Source organism: Neofelis nebulosa, chromosome 4 (genome assembly GCF_028018385.1).
Source record: "Neofelis nebulosa isolate mNeoNeb1 chromosome 4, mNeoNeb1.pri, whole genome shotgun sequence".
NCBI lineage: Eukaryota > Metazoa > Chordata > Mammalia > Carnivora > Felidae > Neofelis > Neofelis nebulosa.
The window spans coordinates 23,711,214-23,726,660 of record NC_080785.1 but is presented as its reverse complement, the minus strand read 5'-3'; the positions used below and the strand labels follow the sequence as shown (position 1 = coordinate 23,726,660).

Here is a 15,447-nt window from a genome sequence, read left to right as displayed (position 1 = left end):
GAGACAGAATCTGAAGCAGGCTCCAGGCTCTGAGCAAGCAGTCAGCACAGAGCCTGATGCGGGGCTCGAACCTACGAACTGTGAGATCATGACCTGAGCCGAAGTCGGACGCTCAACCGACTGAACCACCCAGGCGCCCCTCTTTTTTTTTTTTTTTTTTTTATAGAGAGTGTGAATAGGGGGGAGGCACAGAGAGAGAGAGCGAGAGAGAGAGAGAGAGGGAAAGAAAGAAAGAGAGAATCTTAAGCAGACTCCACACTCAGCACAGATCCTGATGGGGGGCTTGATCCCACGACCCTGGGATCATGACCTGAGTTGAAATCAAGAGTCCAACTGAGCCACTGAGGTGCCCCTTCCATTAGCTCTTAATAGCATCTCCTGACTCCCTCACTGCATGAAGATGGGATGTCAGTGCTCCTAGCCATTCCTCCACTCCCCCACCCCTTCTTCCTCATTTCTCTCAGTTTTATCTGTGCTTTTACATGGTCATGGTTCATAACCCTTCCATTCTATTTTGTACTATATTTAGTTTTCTGCATTTTTACCTATAGTTGGAGTCTGAAAATGGAAAACAATCAACTGCCTACATGACTGTGGCTTCATTTTTTCTCCCTCTTTGGAGAGCACAGTGGTGTGGGAGGATATTTTTTTCAAGTCCGGTGTCACCAGTGGGCTTTTTGAAAGAGAATATTCCTAGGAAGATCAAATGGATTCTTCTTGTCTTAAGCTCCACTTATTACGCAGAATTAAGCTACATTTTACCCGTGCTGCTCTTTTCACCTTGACTTTCTTGTGCAGTTTTTTTTTTTTCCTGCTGTGTTGAGATTTTGATCCATTACTTTACATTCCCCCAAGAATCAAATTCTACTGTTAACTTTAGGCTTTCTTGAGAAAGGCTCTTCTGTCGAGCGAAATTTCTATCCTAGTTATGGAGTTTAGATTCTGGACATGTCCGAGAATATAGGTTGAACCTCTTGGTTTTACTCTGCCTGGTTTGGACTGTGGACGCAGCCTGGCTCTGAGACTTTCCCTTTGGCAGTTCTTGGCAGTTTTTCTTTTGATATGATAATGCTATTGATTAGCCGAGCGGTTTCCTTTACATTAAGTTATACCTCGATTGGATTTCCTGGCCTGCTCTTTATACTTTGATTTTTTTTAATATTCTACACTTAATCTTATCCATTGTGTGTGGATTAGATTAAATTGAACTCTGTTGGACGTGTCATCCAAATTCTGGTAGCTTCCTAGGCGTTACTGACTTCAACTACCAGGGTGCTTGGAGACAGGCAAATCCGTTTTTCTGGGCCTTTTTCATTACCTTTCAGTCTCGCCCTTCCTGGCCCAGAATGGCAAGAGCAGGAACTCCTCTGTACCAGACCACTCCTTCCCAACCCCATGATGATCCAGCTAAGAAAGAAAGAGGTTTTAGTAAACTTATTAAATGCAATGTTATTGTTTTGGGGAATGACTTTCTTGAGTGGAGTGTTGACTAATCTGCTGAACATCACTGGCCCCACATGTACCTTCATTTGGATGCGGTATCTAGAGTGACAAGTTGCTTTCACCTTGCTTCTCACATCTGTTTGGAGGAGTCACTGTAGGTTCATCTACTAGCTCTCCATTTTGTGCACTCTCATACAATTAGGCTGGAGTTGTGGGTTCTCTACTGTTTCCTTATGTCTAGGAGGACAGTATCTCAGTTGCCAGAGTTAGTATAATAAGGAAGGGCTTTTTAGATGCCCGACTCAAAATCTTGCACACAAGAAAACCATATTCTCAGAGCTGGATGTCTCATGTAAAGATAAAGAAATTGAGGCCCAGTCCTTGCAAGACTAGTCAGGTATTGAGTCAAGAAGGGTATGACCATAAAGGGTATGAGGAATTCTGATGTCATCATCATAATTAATATTGAGCATTTATGTGCCTGAGCATTGTGTTTTTCACTTTATCTGGATGATATCGTTTAACCTCATATGCTTTGAGGACAGGTACTATCGTTTTCTTTTCACTTAAAAACAAATGTTGAAATTGAGGCTTACGGGTTAAGTAACTTATCCCAAGCGTCCTGGACAATCTGATAATAAATAGTCTGTGCTGTTTTTAAACATTCTTACTATCTGTTTTCATTTATTAGCATTTCCTATCAGTTTTGCTGTCTGCAGAATCTGACTCCGCATGGATGAAAGTTAAAATGGTTTACTAGAAATGATGACCTCCAGCAGTGTGTGTGTGTGTGTGTGTGTGCGTCTGTGTGTGTCTGTGTGTGTGTGCGCGCGTGCGCGCGCCAGTCATATCTGGCTTTAAACATCCTATTTTATGTGTTATTTTATGAAAACATCGAAAGCATCATTTACAAGTATCCCTCTCTGGTTCAGAGAAGTCTGAAATACCTTTGCCTTTGCTTTTTACAGAGTGCTGAAAGAAATGGTTAGAGAGGCTGCAGGGTGGGATGGGGAGAGAGGTGGAAAGTGATGAGGCACTGGGCACAAGTGACAGGCCTGTGAAACAGACTGCCGTATTGATTTATGCCGCGGACCGCATTCTGCAGGAAAGAATGGAAATCCATTACACCAAGTGCATGGTGGACAAATCCCTTTGAAAGGCAGTTAGATTGCCATCTAATCCCAAATCATTTAAAAACAATTTTGAAGAACCCAGAATTTAAAAATGACCTACGTAGTTTGTCTCTCACTCTAGAACAGTGAAATGGATGGAAAAACAGTATTTTCATGGTGTTTTCCTCTCGTATATTGTGTTTAATTGTGCAACTTAAATAGTGTGTCCAAATTGCATTTTGGATATGTGCAAATCTGGGAGATAGGATATAGTCCCTTGAATATTCTGAAATGCACCAAACTTAGGATATGGAAGAAACCTTACTAGATAGCTTTCTTTTTTTTTTTAATTTTTTTTTTTTTTAACGTTTATTTATTTTTGAGACAGAGAGAGACAGAGCATGAACAGGGGAGGGGCAGAGACAGAGGGAGACACAGAATCCGAAACAGGCTCCAGGCTCTGAGCTGTCAGCACAGAGCCCGACGCGGGGCTCGAACTCACGGACCGTGAGATCATGACCTGAGCCGAAGTCGGACGCTTAACTGACCGAGCCACCCAGGCGCCCCTAGATAGCTTTCTTTAAACAAGAAGAAAAGAAGAAGAAGAAGGAAAAGTAGGAGGAGGAGGAGGGGGAGGAGGAGGAGGAGGAGAAGAGGAAGAAAAGAAAAAAATTATTTCAACATAATTTTAGATTTTTAGAAAAGTTGCAAAAATAGTATAAAGATCTCTCATTACCCACATTTCCCAAATGTTAACATTTTACCTTTTTAAAAAAAATTTTTTTTTTCTCTTATTAAATACATGCTATTTTACCAGGTATCTTCCAAAGCTCCATTTGAAGAAACAATCATGAAAGCATTATGCCACACAGAGATACAGGGCTGGGGAGATGACCTCAAGCAGAAAGAACGTGTGGAAAGCGGGGGGGGGGGGGGGGGGTGTCAAATGATAATCAGTGATTCCTGACCTTTGTAGATTTGAGACATCATGTGGTTGTTTTATTTTGTAATTAAAGTGAATTTTATTTTGAAATAGAGAATACTCCTTGAGATAATTGAATAGTCCTAAAGTTAGGAATCAGAGTTAGAAGGATGAGTTGTTATATGTATAGTGGTGTGAGAGTGACAGAAGGTATTAAAAAGTTAGAGCAAAAAAAATTTTTTTTGGACACAACACAAGAATATTAAACAGAAATCAAGAGCCTCTCTGAAAGGCGAAGATCTGGTCATCATCTACATGGAACCAGTTGACCTGAAGAACGAAGACATAACAAGATGGGGCTTAAGAAAGCTCTCTGAAGGGGTAAGGGTAGGGGTAGGCCTCTAGGGAAAAGAAAGAAAGCAATCACTCAGAGAAACCAAGGATCTCAGAAGTCTTCAAAGAAGGAAAAGGAGAGTTTTACAATAGAGTAGAATAAAAATGATAGAAGAATTTTACTTGAATAGATAAGTATATTCTTCTTACTTATAGCCATAAGGGTTATAGCTGTCTGGCTGCCTTTCTTTTTTTTACTGGTAAACTCTAGACATGCAGTGCTGTATTTATTCTATTGCATGCTGGTTGAATTCCAGATTGGGGGTGGGTGGCTGGGTGGGTTATACAAGTAGAGATTAAACACTCAGCTTGTCAGTAAGCATCAAAATTTAAAATATATATACTCTTGACTGAGAAATTTTACCTTTAAGAATTTTTTTTATTAAAATTATTTTTAAATTTTAATTCCAGTATAGTTAACATGCAGTGTTATATTAGTTTCAGGTGTACAATATAGTGATTTCACAATTCCATACATCACTCAGTGACTCTTAATTCCCTTCATGTATTCCCCCCATCCCCCTGCCTTCTGGTAACCATCTGTTTGTTCTCTATAGTTAAGAGTCTGTTTCTTGGTTTGTCTCTTTTTTTCTTTGTTCGCTTGTTTTGTTTCTTAAATTCCACATATGAGTGAAATCATAGCATTTGTCTTTGACTTATTTCAGAGTATTGTACTCTTTTTAAATATTTTTTTTAAGTTTATTTCTTTATTTTGAGAGAGAGACAGTATGAGCGGGGTGGGGGGGCAGAGAGAGGGGGAGAGAGAATCCCAAGCAGGTTCCATGCTGTCAGTGCAGAGCCCGACGCAGGGCTTGATCCCACAAACCATGAGATCATGACCTGAACTGAAACCAAGAGTTGGACACTTCACCAACTGAGCCACTGAGGTGCCCCTGTATTCTTTTTTTTTTTTTTTTAAATCAAACAATATGCAAAGTTTTTTTTTTTTTTAAGATAATAACGGCTAGTTTTATTGTTCTGCTCTATGATGTCATTCATTTATCCTTCACACAGTAGTTACACTGATGTCAGGGATGATTTTTTTTTTTTTAATTGTGGAAAAATCTACATAACATAAAATATACCCACCACCTTAACCACTTCGTAGTATACGGTTCAGTAGTGTCAAGTACGTTTATATTGCTGTGTAACCTCCAGAACTCTTTTCATCTTGCAAAACTGAAACTCTGTCCTGTGAGGCCGTCCCTCTGTTTTCCCTCCCCTCTCAACCGCTTGCAACCACCCTTCTGCTCTCTGTCTATGAATTTGACTGCTTCAGAGACCTCATGTAAGTGGAATCCATCATACAGGATTTGTCCTTTTGGACTGGCTTATTTCCCTTAGCGTGTCTTCAAGTTCATCTGTGTGGTAGCATGTGTCAGAACTTCTTTTCTTTTTTAACCTTTCTTGAGGTATAATTGACACATAGAGGGGAGAGCATAGTTTCCCCATGTACCCCCCTCACCCCCACCCTGGCACAGCCTCCCCCAGTACCAACATCCTCCATACCAGAGTGGTGCACTTGTTCTAATAGGTCAGCCTACACTGCCACACCATTATCATCCCATAATTCACATTATGGCTTACTGTTTGTGTTTTCGTTCTATGGGTTTGATAAATGCATAATGACACATTTTCTACCATTTATAGTATCATACGCAGTAGTTTTACTACCCTACAGAATTTGTGCTCCGCCTTTTGATTCTTTCTTCCCCCTCATCCCTGGCAACCACTGCCGATTCTTTCACTGTCTCCATAGTTTTGCCTTTTCCAGACCTTTCATATAGTTGTAGTCATACAATATGTAGCCTTTTAACATTGACTTCTTTCACTTAGCTATGCATTTAAGGTTCCTCCATGTCTTTTCATAGCTTAATAGCTCATGTCTTTGTAATGCTGAACAATATTCCATTATCTGGATGTTCCACAGTTGATTTATTCATTCTGTTGAATGGATATCCACCTACTGAAGGATATTTCAGTTACTTCCCAGGTATAACAATTATGAATATGCTGTAAACATCTCTTAACAGGTTTTTTTTTTTTTGTGGACAGAAGTTTGTAACTTCTTTGGTAAATACCAAAGACCACAATTACTGGATTGTGTGTTAAGAATATATTTAGTTTTGTTATAAACTTCCAAACGATCTCCCAAAGTGTCTATACCATTTTGCATTCCCCCCATTAATAAATAAGAATTGCTGTTGCTTCACATCCTAACCAGCATTTGGTAGTATTGGTGTTTTGGATTTTAGCCATTCCAGTAGATGTATATTATTATCTCACTGTTTTCATTTACAATTCCCTAATGACATGATCGGACATCTTTTCACATGCTTAATCTGCCATCTGTATAACTTTTTGGTGAGGTGTCTGTTCAGGTCTTTCACCATTTTTTAATCAGGTGGTTCATTTTCTTATGGTTTAGTTTTAAGAGTTCTTTGTATGTTTTGGAAAATAGTCCTTTATCCAATGACTTTTACAGATATATTCTCCTAGTCTGTGACTCGTGTTCTCATTATCTTCATAGAAAGTACTTTTCATAGAGCAGAAATTTTTAATGATGTCCAGCTTGTCAATTATTTCTTTCATGGATCAAGCATTTGATGTTGTCTGTAAAAAGTCATCACCATAGCAAAGGTCACTTAACTTCTCTCCTATGTTATTTTCTAGGAGTCTTATAGTCTTCCATGTTAATTTAGGTCTATGATCCATTTTGAGTTAATTTTTGGACGGGTGTAAAGTCTGTGGAGAGTCACTTTTGACATGTGATGCCCAGTTGTTCTAGCACCATTTGTCGAGGAGACTCTTTTGGCTCCGTTGTATTGCCTTTGCTTGTTTGTCAAAGATCAGTTGACTGTATTTATAGGGATCTATTTCTGGTCTCTCTATTCTGTTCCATTGATTTGTTTGTTCTTTCACTAATTCCATATTGCTTTGATTACTGTAGCTTTAATAAGTCTTGAAACAGAGTAGTATCAGTCTTCCAGCTTTGTTCTTCTTCAGTGTCATGTTTGCTATTCTGGGTCTTTTACCTTTCCACATGAACTTGAGAGTCAGTTTTGATATTCATAAAATAACTTGCTGGGATTCCAGTTGGGATTGCATTGAATCCATGGGTCGATTTAGGACATCTTGACAGTATTGAATCTTCCTATCCATGAACATGGAATCTGTTTCTATTATTTAGTTCTTCTTTGATTTCCTTCATCAGAGTTTGTAGTTTTCCTCAAATAGATTGTGCCCATATTTTGTTAGATATATACCTAAGTATTCTGGTTTTTGTTTATTGGTTTTTTTGGTTTTTTGTTCGCCTGCTAATGTAAATGGCAACGTGTTTTAAATTCAAATTCTATTTGTTTATTGGTATATAGGAAAGCAATTGACTTTTGTATATGAACATATGTATGTTTGCTTCAAAAAAATTTTTAAGGATAACGCACTTCTGTAAGTTGAGGGGGAAGAGGGGACAGATTAAAATTGCCATAGAAGTACAAACCTTTATGTTACTACTTTATAGATTACTGCATCATGGGGAACCTGGGTGGCTGAGTCGGTTGAGTGTTGGACTCTTGATTTTAGCTCAGGTCATGATCTCACAGTTCGTGAGATAAAGCTTCATGTCAGGCCCTGTGCTGATAGTGCAGAGCCTGCTTGAGATTCTCTCTCTCTCCCTCTCTGCCCCTCCCCTGCTCTGTCTCTCTCTCTCTCTCTCTCTCTCTCTCTCTCTCAAAATAAATAAACTTAAAAAATTACTTTATCATATCAAGGTTTATAAGAAGCACAGTTTTATAAGCAGAAAGACCATTTTAAGTGATTTATTTTTGGGAAAAATAAAGCTTAACTTCCATTTGTCTGAAATACAAAGAAAATGTTAAGTATTCATTTACTTCCTGGTTTTTTTTTTAAGTTTATTTTGAGAGAGAGAACGAGAGAGAGTGCGCATGCGCGCACACGCAAATGGGGGAGAGGCAGAGAGAGAAGGAGAGAGAATCCCAAGCAGGTGCCATGTTATCAGCACAAGCCCGACACGGGGCTTGATCCCACAAACCAAACCATGAGATGATGACCTGAGCTGAAATCAACAGTTGGATGCTTCACCAAATGAGCCACCCACATGCCCCACTTACTAAGTGTTTTTATGTCTACAATTTCAAATGCGAGTCATCAAGATCTTTAAAGTATCTTTTTATTGTTCTTTAAAGTATCTTTTTATTATTATATGTGATATCAAGAGTACTTACGGTTTTGTGACCTGAGGGATAAAATTAGCACAGTGAATTTCTATCAGAATGGTTTTACATCAGGGAAACATTCTACCATTCTTTAGGTCATATTTGAATGGTGCTTTCCATTTCCTATGACTTGGTGTGGTGAGGTATGTAGTGAAATTGTAGCCTTCCTCTGCTCTTGAGGAAAATATTGCTTAGTATAAGCATTGTGTTATATTACACACTGAATTCTGTTCTTTGCCTTTTCTTCTGACAGTAAATCTTCATGGAGGAACACGGAGTGACCCAAACTGAACACATGGCTACCATAGAAGCCCATGCAGTTGCCCAACAAGTACAGCAGGTCCATGTGGCCACCTACACTGAGCACAGTATGCTGAGTGCTGATGAAGACTCTCCTTCTTCTCCTGAGGACACCTCTTACGATGATTCAGACATACTCAACTCCACAGCGGCTGATGAGGTCACCGCTCATCTGGCTGCTGCAGGTAATGTTGTTTGGATCAGATGCTCTTTATTTTTCGCTTACCTCTGGTATTGTGCATATCTGAAAGGGCCTAGGATGCAGGCACTCTCACATACATCTCCATATCATACCTTCATGATTTTTTTTTTTAAACCTTGCATTTACAACTTGTGCTTGTGTTATACTGACACTGAAGCTTTAGAATCATATACTATTAACGATATGACTGTTTTTGTTTTTTCATCCATTCCAGCAATCTTTTGACTTTTTAACTAAAGCACTTAGTCCATTTACATTGAATGTAGTCACTGGTATATTTCGATTTAAATTTACCATGTTTATTGTATGCTTTCTCTTCATCCCACTTATTCTTTGTTTATATTTCCTTCATGTTTTGGAGGGACTGGAAAATTTTTAATTTTTTTTCTTGTCAGTTTGGAAGTTATACATATTTTTATGATGAGTGGTGCCCCTAGAAATTATAATACATCTTTAACTTATTTCGAAGTCTTCTGTAACTGGTACTTTTGTCCTCTTAGGGATAATGCAATTTTCTTGGAACACTCGGATTTTATTCCCCTGATCCTGACCTATATGCTCTTATTGTTCTGTGTATTGATTCTTTGTATATTTTAAGCCATACAAGACATTATTTTTTGTTTTATCCATTGTTAGTGTTCGTTTTTAAAAAATTTTTAAGGTTTTATTTATTTGAGAGAGAGACAGAGATAGACTATGAGTGGGGGAGGGACAGAGAGAGAGGGAAACACAGAATCTGAAGCAGGCTTCTGGCTCTGAGCTGTCAGCACAGAGCCCGACATGGGGCTCGAACTCATGGACCGTGAGATCATGACCTGAGCCGAAGCCGGATGCCTAAACAACTGAGCCACCCAGGCGCCCCTCTCAGTTTTTATTTGTCTGAGAATGTTCTTATTTAACCTTCAGTCTTGAAGGATGTTCTTACTGGGTATAGAATTCTAGGTTGGTACTTTCCCCCCCCCCCCCCCCCCCCCCATATTTAAGAAACTCTTTCCACTGTCCTGGCTTCCATCCTTGCTTTTTGGAATTCAACTCCTTTATTCTAACAGCTGCTCCTTTGAAGGTTATCTCCCACACAGACCCCACCTCCAACTGTTCTTAAGATCTTCTCTGTCTTTTGTTTTGTTTTGTTTTGTTTTGGTTTTCCTGTGTTCAGTTTTTGTGCTATATCTGGCTCTGGACTTCTCATTTAATTGTTTAGGATTCTTTGAACATCTTGAATCTGTGTATTGATGTCTTTCATCAGTTCCAGAAAATCTTAGTCACTATAGAGTTTGCTTCAAGTTTTGCCTTTGCTCCATTCCATCTCTTCCTTCTATGACTCCAATTAAATATGTTAGTTTTTCTCATCGAGTCCTTTATGTCTCTCACCTTCTATTCTGTATTACTATCATTTTGTCTCTTTATGCTTCAGTCTCTGGACTGGGTTTCTTCAAACTCTCTTCCAGTTTATTAATTTTTCTCTTCAACTGTGTCTAAGGTGCTTTTAAATCTGTCCACTGAGATCACTGAGAAAGCTAATTTTAGTAATATAGTTTTTTTTCTTGTTTTAGAATTTCTAGTAGGTTTTTTTCTCCCCAAAGTTGTACTATTATAGTTTCTAGTTGTAGTAGAAAAAAAAGTTTTTTTATTCTCTGTGAAAGCATCATGATTTTATAGTATATTTGGTAATTCTACTCTCTGAAGTGCCCGTGAGTCTTTTTCTGTTATATGCTGTTAGTGCTATTTCTTGTTTACATTAGTTTTTCTCTTTATGTATTGGTTATATTTAAATCAATGCCGGATGGTGTGTTTGTAAATTTACTTTTAGAAATAATTTGGGGTCTAGAATAATATTATTGTCCTCTAGAGAGGATTTTTCTTTGCTTCTGCCAGATGCCTGAGGACACTAGAAATCCTGGATTATCTTAATCCAATTTAAGGTTTTGAGATGTTCTGGGCCACTAAATGACTTAAAGCTGGGCTATATTTTGTACCATTCTCTTTGCTATTTACATTGTATGTTAAGCACTATGTGGAAGACTCCATGTAAGCCATGCCTGGTTTGATACTGTATAAAGAACATTGATCTTATAAGATATTTAGGGAAAGCTGAACAGTAAATCAATTATCGGGAATAGCCAACATATTTCATCTTTTTAGTATTTGCTATGTTTAAAGAGAAGAAGACAAGTGTAATGAAAAACGATCTAATTACCATCAGTTATTATCCACTGTGTATTTCTGGAATTGTGACTTTAAAATAAAACTTAGTGGCAAGAACACATGAAATGTTTGCAAAATATATTTTTGAAATTTTTATACTTCCCAGAAGAGGGCATCCTAACATAATGAATCCAGGTCAACTTCTTCCCTAGGAAGGAAGATGCTTTTGAGACAGAGTTTTGCTACATTACTGTATGTGCTGAATTGTCATAGTGTTAAAATTAGGAAAGGAGTCTAATCTAACACTTTCATGTGGCAAATGTGGAAACTGAGGCCTAGCTAGTAGAGATGATATACCATTTAACCATTCAGCAGTTATTGAGGAATTACTGTATACTCTCTGTCACTATGTATAGCTGCTACAAACAAGACAGGCAGGAGCTTGCTCTTACAGTAGCTTACAGACCAGTGGTGGAGAGAAGGGTACAAATAATAAAGTAAAATAAAAAGCACTGAGGACTCTGGAGGAAATAATGAAGTAAGGTGAACAGAGAGGGAAGGGAAGCAGGTTGCTGCTTTTCTAATCCTATTCTTTTCTCTCCCTCCACTGAGGTAACCGCTATTCTAAATTTGATCTTTCTGATTCTCATGCATTTCTTTTATACTTCTGCTGTACACCTATGTATCAATAAATAATACTGAACCTGGTTTGACATGTGTTAAATTTTATATAAATGATATCATTTCTTTTTTTTTTTTTAATTTTTTTTTTTTTTTAACGTTTTATTTATTTTTGAGACAGGGAGAGACAGAGCATGAACATGGGAGGGGCAGAGAGAGAGGGAGACACAGAATCTGAAACAGGCTCCAGGCTCTGAGCTGTCAGCACAGAGCCCGACGCGGGGCTCGAACTCACGGACCGTGAGATCATGACCTGAGCTGAAGTCGGCCGCTTAACCGACTGAGCCACCCAGGCGCCCCTAAGTGATATCATTTCTAATCCTCTCTCTGTGTAACATTGTTTATTCAGTTTTTTTTTTGAGATTTTATTCATATTGATAATGTGGCAGTTTTATTTTAACTGTTATTTGGTATTCCATTCATCATCTAAATACGTCATATATCATTATAGCATTTAGGTTGTATAAGTTTTTGCTATTACAATAGCTGCAAATGAAAATTATTTTGTGTTTTCTTGTACAAATTGTGAGAGTTTCTTTTGGCATTGGTTTTCAAACTCTTGACAGTTCCCACAGTGATACATTTTACATTGTGATCTAGGAGAAATGAATGCACATATAACTGAGTAAGTTTCTCATGGAGTAACACCCCTCTGCAAGTGACATGCTCTCTGATATGTTCTAGAATCTTTCACTTCATTCCATTTTATTTAAAAAAACACAAAATACAAAAAAAAAAACAAAACGAAATTACTCATGAACCACCAAAGAACAGAAACCTGCAGTTTGAAAACAATGCTAAAGGGTATACCCAAGAGGAGAATTAGAGGGCAAAGATGGGCACGTTTTCAACTTTACTAAATGTTCCAAATGTCTTTCCGGATCGTTGTGTGAACTTACATTCCCACAAACAATGTGCCTTTTGCTTCCAATCCATACCAGATTTGGTATTGCCAATCGTTTTTTGGTTTTGCCAGTTGGACGAATATGAAATATCTCGCTGTTGGTTGAATTTACTTGTGTCTGAGCAAGAGGCTCCAGACAGTGCAGAAAGACAAGATAGAGCACCATTTCAGATCTTTTTTGACTATTCACTTTTCTTCTTCTGCACATTTCCTATTTATGCCTTTATCCATTTGGGTTATCGTTTTTTTTTCTTATTGATTTGTAAGAGTTATTGACATAAATTTAATACTGTTCTTCTCTTGATAATATGCATTGCATTTATTATCTTCTCCCGATTTGTTGACCACTCCTTTCCCTAAGTTTTTATTATTTCTTTTTGTCCATAAAGGTTTTAATTTATATTATTGTGAAATTTATCAGCTTATCCTTTTGGAGTCTTATTTAAGGAATTCTTAACCCTGAGTTTATAAATGCTCTACAACAGTGTATTGTAGAAGTTATGAAGATTTTTACTATGTTGGGTTTTTAAAAATTTTTTCCTGATGTTTATTTATTTTTGAGGGGGGTGAGAGAGAGCACGCACGTGCACACACACAAGACGGGGAGGGGCAGAGAGACGGGTAGACACAGAATGTGAAGCAGTATCCAAGCTCAGAACTGTCAGCACAGAGCCTGATGCAGGGCTTGAAACCATGAACCATGAGATCATGACCTGAGCCAAAATCAAGAGACATTCAACTGACTGAGCCATCCAGGCACCCCTGTCCCAGTACCCTTTTTTTTTTTTTTTTTAAATCTTTTAAAATGTTTATTTATTTTTGAGAGAGGGACAGTGTGTTAGCAGGGGAGGAGCAGAGAGAGGGAGACACAGAATCCGCAGCAGGTGCCAGGCTCTGAGCTGTCAGCACAGAGCCCGGTGCAGGGCTCGAGCCCATGAACCACGAGATCATGACCTGAGCTGAAGTCAGACGCTTAACCGACTGAGCCACGCAGGTACACCCCAGTACCATATTTTTAATAATTCATCCTTTTCCCACTTTGGTCTTCTGACACAAGATGTGTGTGAACTCTTCATTAAGTTGCATTGGTTTATTTGTCTAGCCTTCAGGCAGTTCTACACTGTCTTAATGACTATTGCTTTATAGTAACTACTTTATAGTAACTACTGATATTTGATAGGAGTGCACCTTTTAAAATTCTTAAAATTCTTCACAGTTATTCTGGCCGTTCTTGGCCTTTTGCATTTCCATTTAAATTTTAAGATCAATTTATCAATTTCCACAAAAACCCATACTGGGACTTTTATTTGAATTGTATTGAATTCATAAATTAATTAAGCATCTTTATTCTTAATAGCCTAAAACTTGAAATTCCCTGGGTGTCTATCAGTAGGGTAATGGATTAACTATGACTTATTCATACTATGGAATATTACTCATCAATAAAAAGGAACAAACTACTAATACATATAACAGTGTGGATGAACCTCAAAGACATTATTCTAAGTGAAAGAAACCTTACACAAAAAAGTATATTCTGTATGATTTCTATTTATTTGAAGTTCTAGAATAGGCAGAATTAATATAGGATGATAAAAATCAGAATTGTAGGTACTTTTTGGGAGATTGGATAGGAACTGACTGGGAGGGGACATAAGCGAATTTTGTGTAGCAGTGGTATTATATATCTTGATAGATTAGTTATCATAGGTGTGTACATTTTTCAGAATTGATTGAAGTTACACTTAAGATTTTTACATTGCAGTATATGTAAATTTTACCTCAAAAGAAAAAATTATAAACAAATATAGAACTCTAGCCCATGATTTTCCTACTGAATACTTAGGAGAACCATACATGCATCAGAATTTAAAAAATGATATGGGTAGAGAGATGGATGGGGGCACCTGGCTGTCTCATGCTCAGTCAGTACAGCATGCAACTCTTGATCTGGAGGCTTGTGAGTTCAAGCCCCATGTTGGGTGTAGAGATTACTTAAAAATAAAACAGTCTTTAAAAAACTTAAAAAAAAAAAAGATGGATAGATGCAGATAGTAAAATATTAATAGTAGAGTGTAAGTGGAAGATATATGAATATTTGCTATAAAAATCTTTCAACTTTGCTCTGTATTTGAAAGTTTTAGTAATAAAATGTTGGACTCCTACAACTCAATAGAATAAAAACAAACAACCTGATTAAAAAATGGACAGGGGTGCCTGGGTGGCTCAGTTGGTTAAACAACCAACTTCAGCTCAGGTCATGATCTTACAGTTTGTGAGTTTGAGCCCCGTGTTGGGCTCTGGGCTGACAGCTCTGAGCCTGGAGCCTACTTCAGATTCTGTGTCTCCCCCTCTCTCTACCCCTCCCCTGTTCACGCTCTGTGTCTCTCTGTCTCTCAATAATAAAACGTTAAAAAAAATTTTTTTTAAATGGACAAAGGACTGAAATAGACATCTCTCTAAAGAAGATGTACAAATGGTCAACAGGCCCATGAAAAGATGCTCAACATTACTAATCATCAAGGAGATGCAAATTGAAACCACATGAGATATTACCTAACACCTGTAAGGATGACTCTTATAAAAAAAGGCGGGGTGGGGGGGTGGGCCTGGGTGGCTCAGTCAGTTAAGCATTTGACTCTTGATTTTGGCTCAGGACATGATCTCATGGTTCATGAGATTAAGTCCCCCATTGGGCTCTGTGCTGTCAACACAGATTCTCTCTCTCTCTCTCTGCCCCTCTCCCTCTTGTGCTGTCATAAATAAGCATTAAAAAAAAAAAAAAAAAAAGATAAATATTAGCAAGGATATGGAGAAATTGGAACCTTGTATGCTGTTGGTGGGAATGTAAAATGGTACAGCCTCTGTGGAAAACAGTATGAAGTTTCTGCAAAAAATTAAAAATAGAACTATCCTATGATCCAGCAATTCCACCTCTGGATATCTATTTGGAAGAATTGAAATTAGGACCTCGTAGAGTTATTTGCATTCCCATGTTCATTATTCACAATAGCTAAGTTGTGGAAGCAGTTCAGATGTTCACTGATAGATGAATGGCTAAAGAAAATGTGTATATCTGGAAGGGGATATCTTTTTAAATGTTTTTTTTT

At 37.9% G+C, this 15,447-nt stretch overlaps 1 protein-coding gene across 6 annotated transcripts in view; it reads left to right on the top strand.

Annotated features, from left to right (window-relative positions):
- NRF1 (nuclear respiratory factor 1) overlaps positions 1–15,447 on the top strand; it is a 146,177-nt gene that overhangs the window by 42,180 nt on the left and 88,550 nt on the right. For all 6 annotated transcript variants that reach the window (XM_058724304.1, XM_058724303.1, XM_058724308.1 and 3 more), the window contains exon 2: positions 8,359–8,590. In XM_058724304.1, coding sequence (XP_058580287.1) covers positions 8,368–8,590 — 223 coding nt within the window. In that variant the 5' untranslated portion in view covers positions 8,359–8,367. The remainder of the gene's footprint in view (positions 1–8,358; positions 8,591–15,447) is intronic.